This window comes from Epargyreus clarus, unplaced genomic scaffold, assembly GCF_041222505.1.
Source record: "Epargyreus clarus isolate Ecla_fem2 unplaced genomic scaffold, WU_Ecla_fem_2.2 ptg000002l, whole genome shotgun sequence".
Taxonomy (NCBI): Eukaryota; Metazoa; Arthropoda; class Insecta; order Lepidoptera; family Hesperiidae; genus Epargyreus; species Epargyreus clarus.
This window is the reverse complement of record NW_027332210.1, coordinates 786,920-799,581: the sequence shown is the minus strand read 5'-3', so window position 1 is coordinate 799,581 and position 12,662 is coordinate 786,920. Positions and strand designations below refer to the sequence as shown.

General features: G+C 33.0%; 2 protein-coding genes across 5 annotated transcripts in view; one reads left to right on the top strand and one right to left on the bottom strand.

Moving 5' to 3' along the window:
* Positions 1 to 1,826: 1,826 nt before the first annotated feature.
* LOC140745441 (uncharacterized) lies at positions 1,827 to 7,454 on the bottom strand. The gene is made up of 6 exons (XM_073077305.1): positions 6,129 to 7,454; positions 5,265 to 5,394; positions 4,419 to 4,632; positions 3,277 to 3,632; positions 2,534 to 2,641; positions 1,827 to 1,973 (listed from the first exon to the last, which is right to left on the bottom strand). Exons 1-6 carry the CDS (start codon positions 7,337 to 7,339, stop codon positions 1,896 to 1,898), a joined length of 2,097 nt encoding a protein of 698 aa, XP_072933406.1. The 5' UTR covers positions 7,340 to 7,454; the 3' UTR covers positions 1,827 to 1,895.
* A 433-nt stretch (positions 7,455 to 7,887) lies between these two features.
* The window catches only part of LOC140745419 (uncharacterized), a 31,527-nt gene continuing 26,752 nt past the window's right edge, over positions 7,888 to 12,662 (top strand). For all 4 annotated transcript variants that reach the window (XM_073077275.1, XM_073077292.1, XM_073077283.1 and 1 more), the window contains exon 1: positions 7,888 to 8,026. The gene's annotated coding sequence lies outside the window, so the exon portion shown is untranslated. The remainder of the gene's footprint in view (positions 8,027 to 12,662) is intronic.

Sequence of the window (12,662 nt, the reverse complement as noted above, 5' to 3'; positions counted from 1 at the left end):
CACGAATCCTAAAGTTAGATATTTAGATGAAATACCTGATTATTGAGTTACCATAGAATAAGATGGTGCCATAGAGATAATGGTGATTTAAAACCTTTCCTTGAAACCAATTTATTTCTTTTACATTATTGGGGTCAATTTTCTAACTATTTACCATCCATGTAGTATTTTAAAAGTAGAAGATACTCTGATATTTTATCAGGTTTTTAGTTTAAAATATCATAACTGTGAATTTTGAGAATATTACGAAAGTATTTTTATTTGAAAAGCCGTTGTATTTTATATGAATAATTTAAAAGTAAATAATACTTACGTTCTTATTTAATATGTATCTCAATGAATTCAATACAGTTATAATTATACACGTAAATGTTGTAATACTTGTAATAATTACTCGAAGAATCCTCACATATTGTTTTGGTTCATTGTTTTTGTATACGGACTGTGTAAAAATGTAAAATTAATTGGTATGAGTGACGTCATTTGTCATTTAACACATGTATAAAAGATATAAAAAACTATTAAAAAATATTTTCTTTAAATTATTACACATCTTAACAACATAGTAATGTACTGTTTAATTAAAAAAAAAACAGAACCGTATATAAGAAATCATTATTTTCGATGTTACTGGCTACCTATAATCTATTGGACACGTACTCGTATAAAAGAAAAAAGGAAAGAAGCGCCATCTTGTTTTGCGTATCGACACTAGTTCCAACGAACATTATTTATATAAAATATCATATTATATTAAATGATTATGGATAAAATGAGTTCGTAATGACTTATTTTAAAATGTCAGCAATATAATTAGGTTTAGTGTACAGTAAGTGTATGGATTACTCTAGGGTTTAGTTTAAGGTAAGTTGGCAATGTAAGTATGACGTAGGATAGCGGTCGCGGCAATATGCTATGATTTAGTTGTAAAATAGTAATAAAAGTGTCAGACTGTGATTATTTTTGCTAACATTGACATTTTTCTAATGACAATTATACCATAATACTGTACCAAATAGAATTATGTTTTATTTTATACCTTTCCTTATTTATGTAAGTTTAATTTAAGGTTATGTAAGATGAAGATAACTTCAAGTAAAGAAACCTGTTTATCAAAATCGGAATGAATTTCCCGAAATACTTAATTTAAAAAAAAAAATTAACAATTATTCTCATTTTCTTTCTTTCAATTATACTTCTTTTCCATAACGAAACACCTTGTAAAGTGGTGGTAGTTGTATTACATTCAAAAAGTGTTCTGTAAAGAACCTATTTTGAATTTAAAAAATGATTTGATTTGATTCGAAATGACCCCAAGAGACATGCTTTTAACGATCGACTATTTAGCTGCTTTTCCGACATTACAACTAGCGATCAAGCGTAACACGCTACATAAACTTGATACCCAGTCAGTTATTTTTGGACGCTCATTGCAGGAATTGGATAAAAAAAACGCGACACAACATTTGTGCAGTCGCTAAAACGTGCGTTTTTAATACAAGATGAGCGTCAATTCAAACGCCAAAACACGATGCATCGGTTAAAAGACGCATTATTGCTAGGCCCGTTAGTGATCGAAGCTAATAAATAATCATTTGGCAGTGTATTGTAGTGTGCGTAAGACTCATAAATTAGGCTAAGATCCATATTAGACCGTAAAAATAAAGACATTGTCTAAGCAATACGCCTCTCAATAATACAAGAGCCTGCTTCTTTCTCTACGTTATCTTACATAATACAGTATCAACATAATTTACTTCACCTGTGTAGAGCCTTTATGGCATAACATTTAATTATGATAAAAGGAATGTAACTAAACAATCACATTTCAACTTAAAATATTTATTAAAACTTGGGTAATAAAACAAAGCTTACAAATACGTAATGATCACGGTTCACTGGCTCCCCTTTGTCAAAATTTCACTGAAGGCTTTTTTCTTCTTTTGATCCTTATTCAACTTTCTTTTTTGGAACTGGAAAATAAAATTAAACATTAAGTTTGAAAGCTTGACGACTCCATTTTATGAACTTTGGTGTTAAAACCTAATAAAGTAAGGAATCCTTAGACAATTGACTTCAGCAAACATCTATCACTGACAATTGCTGAGATCCAAATAACGGAGAAAACTCTTAAAAATATAACAACACATAAAAATAAGATTTAAATTTTTCTAGTCACAAGTAATTGTTGAAGTAATTAACACATCTTGAGTAGGTATTTATTAAACGTTTTAGTAGCTTTTTATTAGTCTACACTAACAAATACAGGTCTGTGACACTAATATTATAAAGAGGAAAACTTTGTTTGTTTATTTGGTTGTAATGAATAGGCTCAAAAACTACTGGACCGATTTTAAAAATTCTTTCACCATTCGAAAGCTACATGATCCACGAGTAACATAGGCTATATTTTATATGAAATGTATATGATAAATAGATTTTGAGGTGGTGCAAAGTTTGCCGGGTCAGCTAGTTATGCTATATAAAACAATAGTTTATGCTCTATACATTATACTATTCATACTATGCATACCTTCTTTTTCTCAGCGGTCATACCAACAAATTCCGGTCTAGTTTTCTTCTCTCTATTCGGCTGGTTCAAGTTCCTCTGTCTTTTATTCGGTGGTCCTTCATTACCATCCTAAAACACAATTTCATCATCAACCCATTACTGTCCCACTGCTGGGCACGGGTCTCCTCTCAGAATGAGAAGGATTAGGCCATAGTCCACCGCGCTGGCCAAGTGCGTATTGCTAGACTTCACATACCCTTAAGATTTTTTTTTTTTTATAAATCTCTCAGGTATGCAGGTTTCCTCACGATGTTTTCCTTCACCGTTTAAGCAAGTGATAATTAATTTCTAATACGCACATTAATTTGAAAATCAGAGGTGCGTGCCCTGGGATTTGAACCTCGGACCCCTCGATCGAGAGGCCGCGTTTCTTAACCACTAGGCTATCACTGCTTGAAACACAAAACACAATTTAAGATTATAAAACTCATAAACATTTTTACTTAGTCATGATTATTAGTGTAGTATTGATCAGCTTTATGTAAAACTTATGACACCCTTGTAACCAGAATACAGCAGCCTATACTGTTATTATAAGTAACAACAAATAGGTGTTACAATTTCTTCAGTCTAATTAATAAATTAATAATTATTTAAAATAAATGGAAATATGTGGAAAGAACCAGCTTGAGAATGGAGAAAAAGCGGCATAAGAAAGTTAATAAAAAAATCAAAAACTTGTAATATTCAACAAATTGTAATACCTGTGGTTTCCTCTTATTCATAATTCTTCTGTATGCCCCCTCACCCTTACCATCCTCATTCTGCCCTCTCCTTTGGAATCTATCACTCCCCTGTTGATTCCTATTCATTTGAAATCCTCTATCATTAAAACCTCTTTGATTGTAATTCTGTTTTTGATTATACTGCCTTGGTTGATAATTCTGCTGTCTTGGATTATGCTGTCTTTGATCATTTTGCTGTCTTCTCTGTTTGTTCATAGTGGGTTGTGTGCATCGTTTAACGCGTAATATTCTGTTCTTTAACGTCAAATCTTCTTCAGTTAACGCTAACGCGAGCTCAACGCCGTCTTTCGATGTGAAGTTAACATAGCCAAAACCTGGAAATATTTTTGTTATAATAGAGACGGAAAACAAGCACGCAGTAGGACTTAAGTTAACCTATATCTACTGCATTTATATAAAATTCAAGTTCTTTATTATCAGGCGGATATTAGAAAAGCACATGCAATAAAATTTCTGAGGGTTAAGTCGAAACTTAACATATTACCGAAATGTGCTGAGTGGCAGGATATAAAATGGACAACTTTTCAGCAAGCTAGTTGCTTATTTTGAAAGAGGTCAATCCAAAAAACACCACATTATTAAAATACAAACCATTTTCTTTAAATAACAATTTCAATGTTCTGTGTGGTGCAGCGATCATCAAATTGTTTTAATACACTGAATGCCCAGTGTTTGATTTCCAACCAGACAGACATGTAATGTGATAAATTTAGAATTTTAAGTATTTGTTTATTTAGTTCAATGTGTATTCAAGACATCTACAACACATGGCATGTAACTATAGGTTTTATTTATGAAATAAAAAATACGAGGCAAGCGTGCCGTCCACTTGATGGTAAGTGACTACTGATGCCCACAGACATCTGTAATTACCCCCAGATAAGATAAAGAGTCCTACCTGTCGGCCACAAATGCGTGGCTATACCTCGATGACTAAACCTTGAATGCCTCGGATAAATATGTCTCCTTTACCACACATTTCAAACCAGAACACAATGGCTCTTAACACTAGTGTTATGAGGCAGTAATAGGTGTGACGGTGATGGCGCCGTTGAACCACAGAGGCTTAGCTTGCTGTAGTGGATACTAAATTACTATACCTTTCCCAGCATTAGTCTTCCGATCCCTAATAATCCTGACGGACTCGATCTGTCCACACTTTTCGAACATTGCCCTCAGCCCTTCATCCTCTAGCGCGAAGGGAATATTCCCTACGAACACCGAGCAGCGGGGGTCGTGCTCACTACCTGTGACGTCACTGCGAGATACGCGCAAGTGGTGCTCATTGAGGACTGTGTTGTTTTCTACTAGAGCCTAAAACAAGGAAAAATATATGTGATTGCCAGAGGGAGGTCTCCCGTTGGGTTAGGTTAGGTTAGATAAGTTAGATGGTTAGGTTAGGATAGATGCTAAGCCTAAAAACAGGGTAAAAATATAATAAATGAACAAAGGAAGATCTCTGATTATCTTAGGTTACTACAAGAGAAGTGATGTTCTTTAGGCAATTCACATTGTGTATATATGAATGATGTTTAGAGAACAAACAAATGGACATATATACAGGGTGAATTTTTCAAACGGGCCTTCAGGGCCAAATCCGAAACTATAAGGATTAGCGAAAAATGCTGAAAGGAGTTATGAGGCCGATTTTGATTAAAACTAAATCTACATCAATACTTTTTTTAAAATATCTCTTTACCTAGCTGTGAATCAGTATCTGTATAAGATATGGACAGCCATGGACAGAGACAAATCGATACAGATAGAGGAGGTGTTTACACAAGAAGGATTATGCAAGAAGAAAGGAAAAATGAAGCATTTGGAAATAAATATAATTATAAATCAACCATTTGGAAATAAATGAATAAATTGGTCATGGGTAAAAGCAACAAGTGACACAGGAAAAATCATAATGTAGGTATAAATGTAGAAAATGTTATTCTTACATCATTTACAGAGGATGGATGCTTGTATTTGATGTACACATTGACAGTAGACCTGTCTGGGTGGAGCTCCTCCTTAATGACTGCTAGTTTGGGTGTCACTCGCGCATCTTTCACAGGGACTGTTCTTATCCTGAAATTACAATTTTCTTCCATTAATATTTAATTCTGCTTTAAGTTTAAACAACTGTCTGGCAACTGAAGCTGACATGCAATTAAGCTGTTAGGAATCATTTAAAGGTGGTAAAACCCTCTGTAATTCAACTCCGGAGATACTACTGCCACAATTTTTTCTGCCTTATAACAGTAGTGTTAAACATAGCTATTTTCTACTTTGTAGGGTGTGGTAAATGAGACATACTTATCCAAAATGTTAAATAGAAAGTGCCAAGTACTGCACATTGACATCTATAATCAATCACAGATAGGATTGGAGTCATATCTGAAGCTGGTCACAGAAGTGTAAGCCAGAATACAAAAGCACTGAATTATATATTACATAGCATGTTATTATGAGGCAGAAATAGGTGTGGCTAGTGGTTAAGAAACTTGGCCTCTCGATCGAGGGGTCCGAGGTTCAAATCCCAGGCACGCACCTCTGATTTTTCAAAGTTATGTGCGTATTATAAATTAATTATCACTTGCTAACAATGAAAGAAAACATCATGAGGAAACCTGCGTACCTGAGAGATTTATACAAAAAAAAAAAAAAAAAGAATCTCAAAGGTATGTGAAGTCTACCAATACGCACTTGGCTAGCGCGGTGGACTATGGCCTTATCCTTCTCATTATGAGAGGAGACCCGTTCCCAGCAGTGGGACAGTGATGGGTTGTTGATGATGATGAAGTATTGATAGCAGTACCCACCTAACAGTTTCAATATCACCATATTTGCTAAATATATTCTTGATTTCCTTCTTACATTTGCTACTGAAGGGTACATTACCGACAAATAATGTTCTTTTTACTTCTTCCTCCATAGAAATATGGTCTTTAGTCTCCACAACCTTCTGTGCTTTACCTTTCTTGGTATCCGGTTCCTCTTCATCATCAGAACTCGGTTCAGGACCAGTGTCTAGTACTGCTTTGTTGGTTTCTTCATTTTCAGACTCAATCTCATCGTCCGATTCATGTTCCGAATCAGAATCTTTGTTTGTGATTGCATTTGGATTTATGTATTCGGATTCATTTGTTTCAAGTTTTGATTCTGATTCTGTGTTGGTACTGTCGGTATTTGAAGTGATTGATTCTGAATTTGGATTTTGTGGTAATATCTTGTTACGTTTTTTGTTTTTCTTTTTTTTAGTTACCCCTTCATTTTCTTTATTGACAGATGAACTGACATTATCATCGATTGCTGCACTTTCTTCCTGAATAGAATCAGGAACTTTGTTTGATTTTTTTCCTTTCTTAGATTTTTTGGCACCTTTTTCTAAATTTGATTCCTGTTCTTCAGTAGTAGTCTGACTTTCAGTATTATCAATTGTTTCCACAACAAATTCCATTGACTTTTTCTTTTTCTTGGGTGTACTTTTTTCAGACGCAGCAACTTCCATGTTAATATCTTCTTTATTTTCACTATTTACAATATTATCTGAATTAACGGATTCAGAATTTAAGCTGAGCTTCTTTTTCTTCTTTTTAGGTGTATTTTCATTATCAACACGTACATCTTGTGAAGTCTCAATATTATCAGCAATATTTAATTTTTTCTTAGGTGATGGTGATTTATTTTTTGGAGATTTCGGACTTAGAATAGAACTGTCGTCAAGATCATCTTTTAGGTGCTTTTTAACTTTGTCAGCTTTTGGGCTTAATAGAGAAGAATTACCGTCATCGTCATTATCCAAATCTGGGTTCTGGAAGATTCTTTTTGGGGATTTCTTCACAATAGCTTTCTTCTTCTGCATTGTTGGAGAGAGGAAGATCGACCGGTCGCCAACTAACTCGCTTTTTGGTGTCACATTCGGCGATTGTTGGTGTTTCATCGGAGTTAAAGCACGTTTTACAATTTTTGGCCGGTTTGGAGTCACATTGCCGGATATCAGAGCTGCTACACTACCCACTACATAATCCATGGTGTTTATCACCTTAGGGCGCTCTAAGAGTTATTTTACGCTAACGGCGTACGAAATATGATGTCGGATTATTTTAAATACAAAGAAACGCACATGGTGATTTTGACATATTGTCAATGTGACAAATTGACAAAGTAGTTTTTAATGACAGTAACGTTCAAAAATAAATATGTTTATTAAGTGTTAGAATATCATAATTATTATTATATATTGGTTAACTTGATGAAGTAGAGATAATGTTATAATTATTGTATTATGTTTTCAAATGCTATTATAAAATTATTTGAAATTTTAGTGTTAATGTGTAAGCCAAATAAAAATGTCGCCATTTTGATTACGAATGTAAACGTTATATTAAAAAGCAAGCTGAATTCATGTGACATGAATTATTTAATGCGAATCATAATACAATTAATTTATATCACATATTAATGAAGTTTATAATTTAGTATGATAATATTTATCTTCAACTATCTTTTATATCGTGATATGGCAATATCAAATTTTGAAAACTAAAAATGTAGTAAGTGGCAACATTATTCGTTTCCCTTGCGCCGCCGAGAAACGATGTGTAGCGCCGACGCTTTCGCGTTTATTATAAGTTTTGATTGATAATCACTGCAGAAACTGTGCGATTGAAAGTTCAGTGGTATTTCAAGTTGTGTGTGATATTTTCTTCAGTGAAACGTAAGTAAATTCCGATATACTGTTACAATTACTGGGTTGCCGTCGCGCGCCATATTATGCCGCCCGCCATTCAATAGATTGTTGTCTTTTACGTTCCCATTTGAATTTTCTCAGTATTATCAACAACTTCCTGTAATTTATTTTGAAATTATACGCTCTGAAATTATTCTTTAAACATATTTCTTTCATCCTTCATTCTAAAATTGATCTATTAGGTTATGAAGAATGTAATAAGAATAAGAAATAATTACGCGCCCAATCCGTAATTATCAAAATAACGTTGGAAAACACCATTTTTTATTTCAATTCATTTAAATAATACCACATTTAATTACTTTTTGCATTAATAACGTAAGTATAGAGGCTATGGCGTCTCACAAAAAATTAGCAAATTGCTTTGTCGCAAAAAATAAGGAAGCGATTTTGCATATTTTATAGTCCCCGTGACCTTACACTTGTTTCGTGGTGTTACACAATTTATTTTAAGATAAAAATACTATATTTTACCGAATCCTGCGTGTAGTTGACAAGGCGTGGTGTAAATATAAATATTTTCGATTTTACGACGCTTGGACGCGTCTCCAGCAAGCAAGATTTATGTTACTTGTTGATACTAAGTGATAATCTTTAAGTACTTACTGTGCGATCGATTTTCACTTCTTTGATATCCTGTTCTATGGATTTGGTTCTTGGTGCTGGGCTGTTGTGGTCTGAAGGATAATAAATCTGTGGCATTCAGATTTTGTTTAGATTATGTTGGTTAGAATTCAGTTGAAGGGACAGTGAAGATCAGGTGTACTGTATGCTTGCGACCCTTTTTTATCACACTACTGGGCACAGGTCTCTCCCTGAAGGAGATTTGAAGCATAATCTACCAAACTGATGTAATATAGATTGGCAGAACTATTGATCCTGAGGTATATGTCACTCACCTCATTAAAACACATTGTCTTTCTGTAACATACTGATCTAACATAAAGAAAATGTCCTTATTCATGTCCATACAATTGTGTATGATGCATTATCTTTTGCTCAATTATTTATCAACTAGCTACCTTTTAAGTATCAGAGTTCATATGGCAGTATAACACGTAGTCAACATATTAAATAATGTGCATGCTATTACTTCTTTTATAGCATAACTTGCGAATTTCTTATGATAACTGGAAGATTTTTTTACCTGAAATGTTTATGTGAATCAGTCATAATATGACACTGTCTACAGTTGTAGCCTATTACATGGATCATGGGTGCTATGGACACACACATAGACAAACACATTTTCACCTCGACCCAGAATAGCATAATAATTATATACTTGTATATCATTCCAATATCTGGCCATCTGGGTTTCAATCCTAGGTCCCTGTGTGTGTTAGATAATACTTTTTCTGCTTCTGTTTATATGCTTGTTACTCCATTCTTTGGACATTTTAAAAAGTAATAAGATAAATACATTTTTTTAGCATATTATTTAAAAGTACCCTGTACATTGTGTTGAAAACATCTATAAAAAATTTTTGAACATATGGTTTACATTTTGTCAACAAAATTGCCTACATTATCTTTGTGAGTAATCTTACAAACATGTGCTGGGTGGTGATATTTATCTATCTTATCTTCTATCTTTGAAACAAAACAGATAACCCATGTTGTCGTTTTTTTTAGTACCATAGTACAGTTCTGTTTGTGTATTGGTTTCAGACTAACTGTTTAATTTTCTTGCTTCCCAAAAAAATAAAGAGGTTACATCTTATGTTTATTTATATAAATTCTAATCTTATACATAGTTTTAGATACATATGATTGATTAATGTCCTTGTACATAATATAAAACATATTTTAAAGATATGCTTTATTAATTAATTTATACTGGTCTGCTTTTCAAAAGGACTTAACACCGGAATAATGATTGGATATGTATATTTGTCTTTGGCACCCACAATGTTAGAATATTATTGTAGATTGCAAAGCTTTACAAAGGGCTTACATAAATAAAAGAGAATAATATACAAAACAAGATTTTAAATTAAACAGTAGATGAACCCATTTTCTAATTAGCAAATCAAAAGTATATAACCCTGTTCATCACCGTGAATTATATTATAATAGAGTCATAATTGTAAGGAAGCAAGCCCTTTTGAATCTTAGCAACTGATGCGTGAAACTCACTCAACTGTACCTACGTAACATGAGATATAAGGTACAGTCAGCAATATAACTGCGTAGCAACAAATGAAATTAGTATTTACTTGCTTATGAGTGCATTACTAGAAAGGTAATATCACATTTCTGCATCGTTTTATTTTTCTTTATTGTGATTTTTAATGGTATGAGCTTTTTCGATAATATGAGTCTGATGTAGAACAAAATTTCACCTTAGATATTCCCAGAATGTCTATTCCAAAAGCTACAGAGATTGGTTTTTAAAAGAGTTCTTCTTCAGAACTGAAAATTCTGGTGACTCCTTTAGTGTCCTAAGTATCTATAAGTCATAGTGAATACTACACATCAGGTAGCCAGAAAGCATAGATCCCAATATGTCTTTCAAATGTGCTGGAAACGAACATAAACAAATACTTGATAAGAAATCTAAAATGCTGTCTGCATGGACTGTATTTATGTTTGCAATATGTACTGCAATTTGGGTCACTGAAAATTAATATTTATTTAAGTTATAAAACAGTATATTCTTGTTACAAATTAGTGCAACTTCATATAAAAAATGCTATAATCATTGATAATTATAGCATAAAGCTACATAGAACTTTTATCTTAATTAATTATACCTGATTGTCATATGGATAGATTTCATATTGAGTAGATTGCATATTTTTCTATTACTGTTACCTTTAAATGTAATACTTTTGTTGTTGACTCTACTTGGGCTTATTTGACTGTTCGCTACTACTGTTTTTTACTGGGAATTGGGTTGATAAACTTTACTGGTTTGTAAAAGCTTATGGTAGCATTTTAAAAGGGGGATATAGTTACCAATTTACATTGTTATGTACATTACAAAAAGGTGTCTGTAGGTTATTTCGGGGTCAGTAACTTACTATAATAGGTATTTAGTTTAAAGGGTTTAAAAAGAACGAATATTAGAGGCTTGCTAGACATCTTACATTTTACTTTGATATTTATAATTTTTTGTAAATTATAATGGGTAAAAATAACGGCATACATAAATTTTTAGGTCATTCACTGTTAAAGGAAATAAATGTAATAAATCCTAATTATAATAGAAGATTTTTCCCGTGTGAAAATTACCTAATAATCGGTAATTGGGTATAGTATTATTTGAGTAATGTTATTTACCTTATTTCATACGTATAATATTATCACAATGAGGATTTTATTATTCAGTCACTTTAGTGATGATATTTCTACATACTATATAAAGCTTTATTTGATTTATTGGTCTACATATATTACTATCAATTTTTATTTTGAATATTATTATTTTGAATTTGGATTTTTTAATAATAAGACAAGAGAAAATGTTGACACATTCTAAAAAAATATATGTAGCAGAAATTTCACAAAAGTGAAATTCTTTAGCATACAAAGAGTTAATTATTCAAAATGTATTTAGCCGTGAACCTAGGTCTCAAACAAGAGTCTGACACGTCGAACCTCTTTACTAGCATTTAAATTGCAAATATTTGCTTTTGAGGTATAGAACTAATACCATATTTACACCTTTACTTGTGAATAGATTTTCAAAGCTGTTGGTAATAAGTACATAGTCCTTAGAGCTTCAAAGGGCTTGAAGTATGTTGGTATACTTACAAGGTAAGCAGTATTTGTTTAACAACAACATTTCGCTGGCAGCTTTCCTTATTATTCTACAGTTAAAAGCTACTTGTGTAAGTAAATGACATTCTAGGTTTGTTTATAAAAGCACTATTGCCACATGTCTGCCTGCAAATTGTACTGGATGAGTTCTTGTTTAAGAATATGTAAGGCAACATACATACCACTAAAAAGGTTGAAGGTGGTAGAAACCCTTTGTGGTTCTACTCCGGCGGCACCACCACCACACCTATTTCTATCTCATAACAGCAGTGTTAAGCGCTGCTGTGTTCTGTTTTCAAGGGTGCGGTAAGGGAGACATACTTTACCGAGGCGTTCCAGCTTAGTCCTCCGGAGTAGCGGCGCATCTGTTGCCGACCTCGGGTAGAAATGTCTAATCCTATCTGGGTTTGATTACAGATGTCTATGGGCGGCAGTAGCGACTTACCATCAGGTGAACTGCATGCTTGTCTGCTACTCTAATATTAGAAAAAAGAAAAAATTAAGCAAGGATTAACCTATTCAACATTACCTTTATATTGCACTAAAATATGAATATTTTGCACTCCTTAAGTTTGTTAACCCTACAGCACAATCAGTAAATTAATTAGTCGACGAAATTACGGAGTTATCAGCATATTGCAAATAGTTTGCAACAAAATATGACTAGGTATTGCCAGTGATTTGATAAGTTCATTGCAGGTCGTAATGTCACAGTGGCTACTTAATAGTACTTAATATACTCTGCTATACTTAATATACCAGCTATTCTCTGATTTTGTTACTATCATTACGGGTTCGAATTCTTTTCGAAAATATATACTTCAAAGATGTTCATATA

Bases quoted from the DNA above. Each gene is read 5' to 3' on its own strand.
- LOC140745441 (XM_073077305.1), bottom strand. From the start codon at position 7,339: ATGGATTATGTAGTGGGTAGTGTAGCAGCTCTGATATCCGGCAATGTG. The intron at 5,395-6,128 runs GTGGGTACTGCT...TTGTAATTTCAG, and splicing joins GGTGATATTGAAACTGTTAG to GATAAGAACAGTCCCTGTGA. The intron at 1,974-2,533 runs GTATGCATAGTA...TTTATTTTCCAG, and splicing joins TGACCGCTGAGAAAAAGAAG to TTCCAAAAAAGAAAGTTGAA.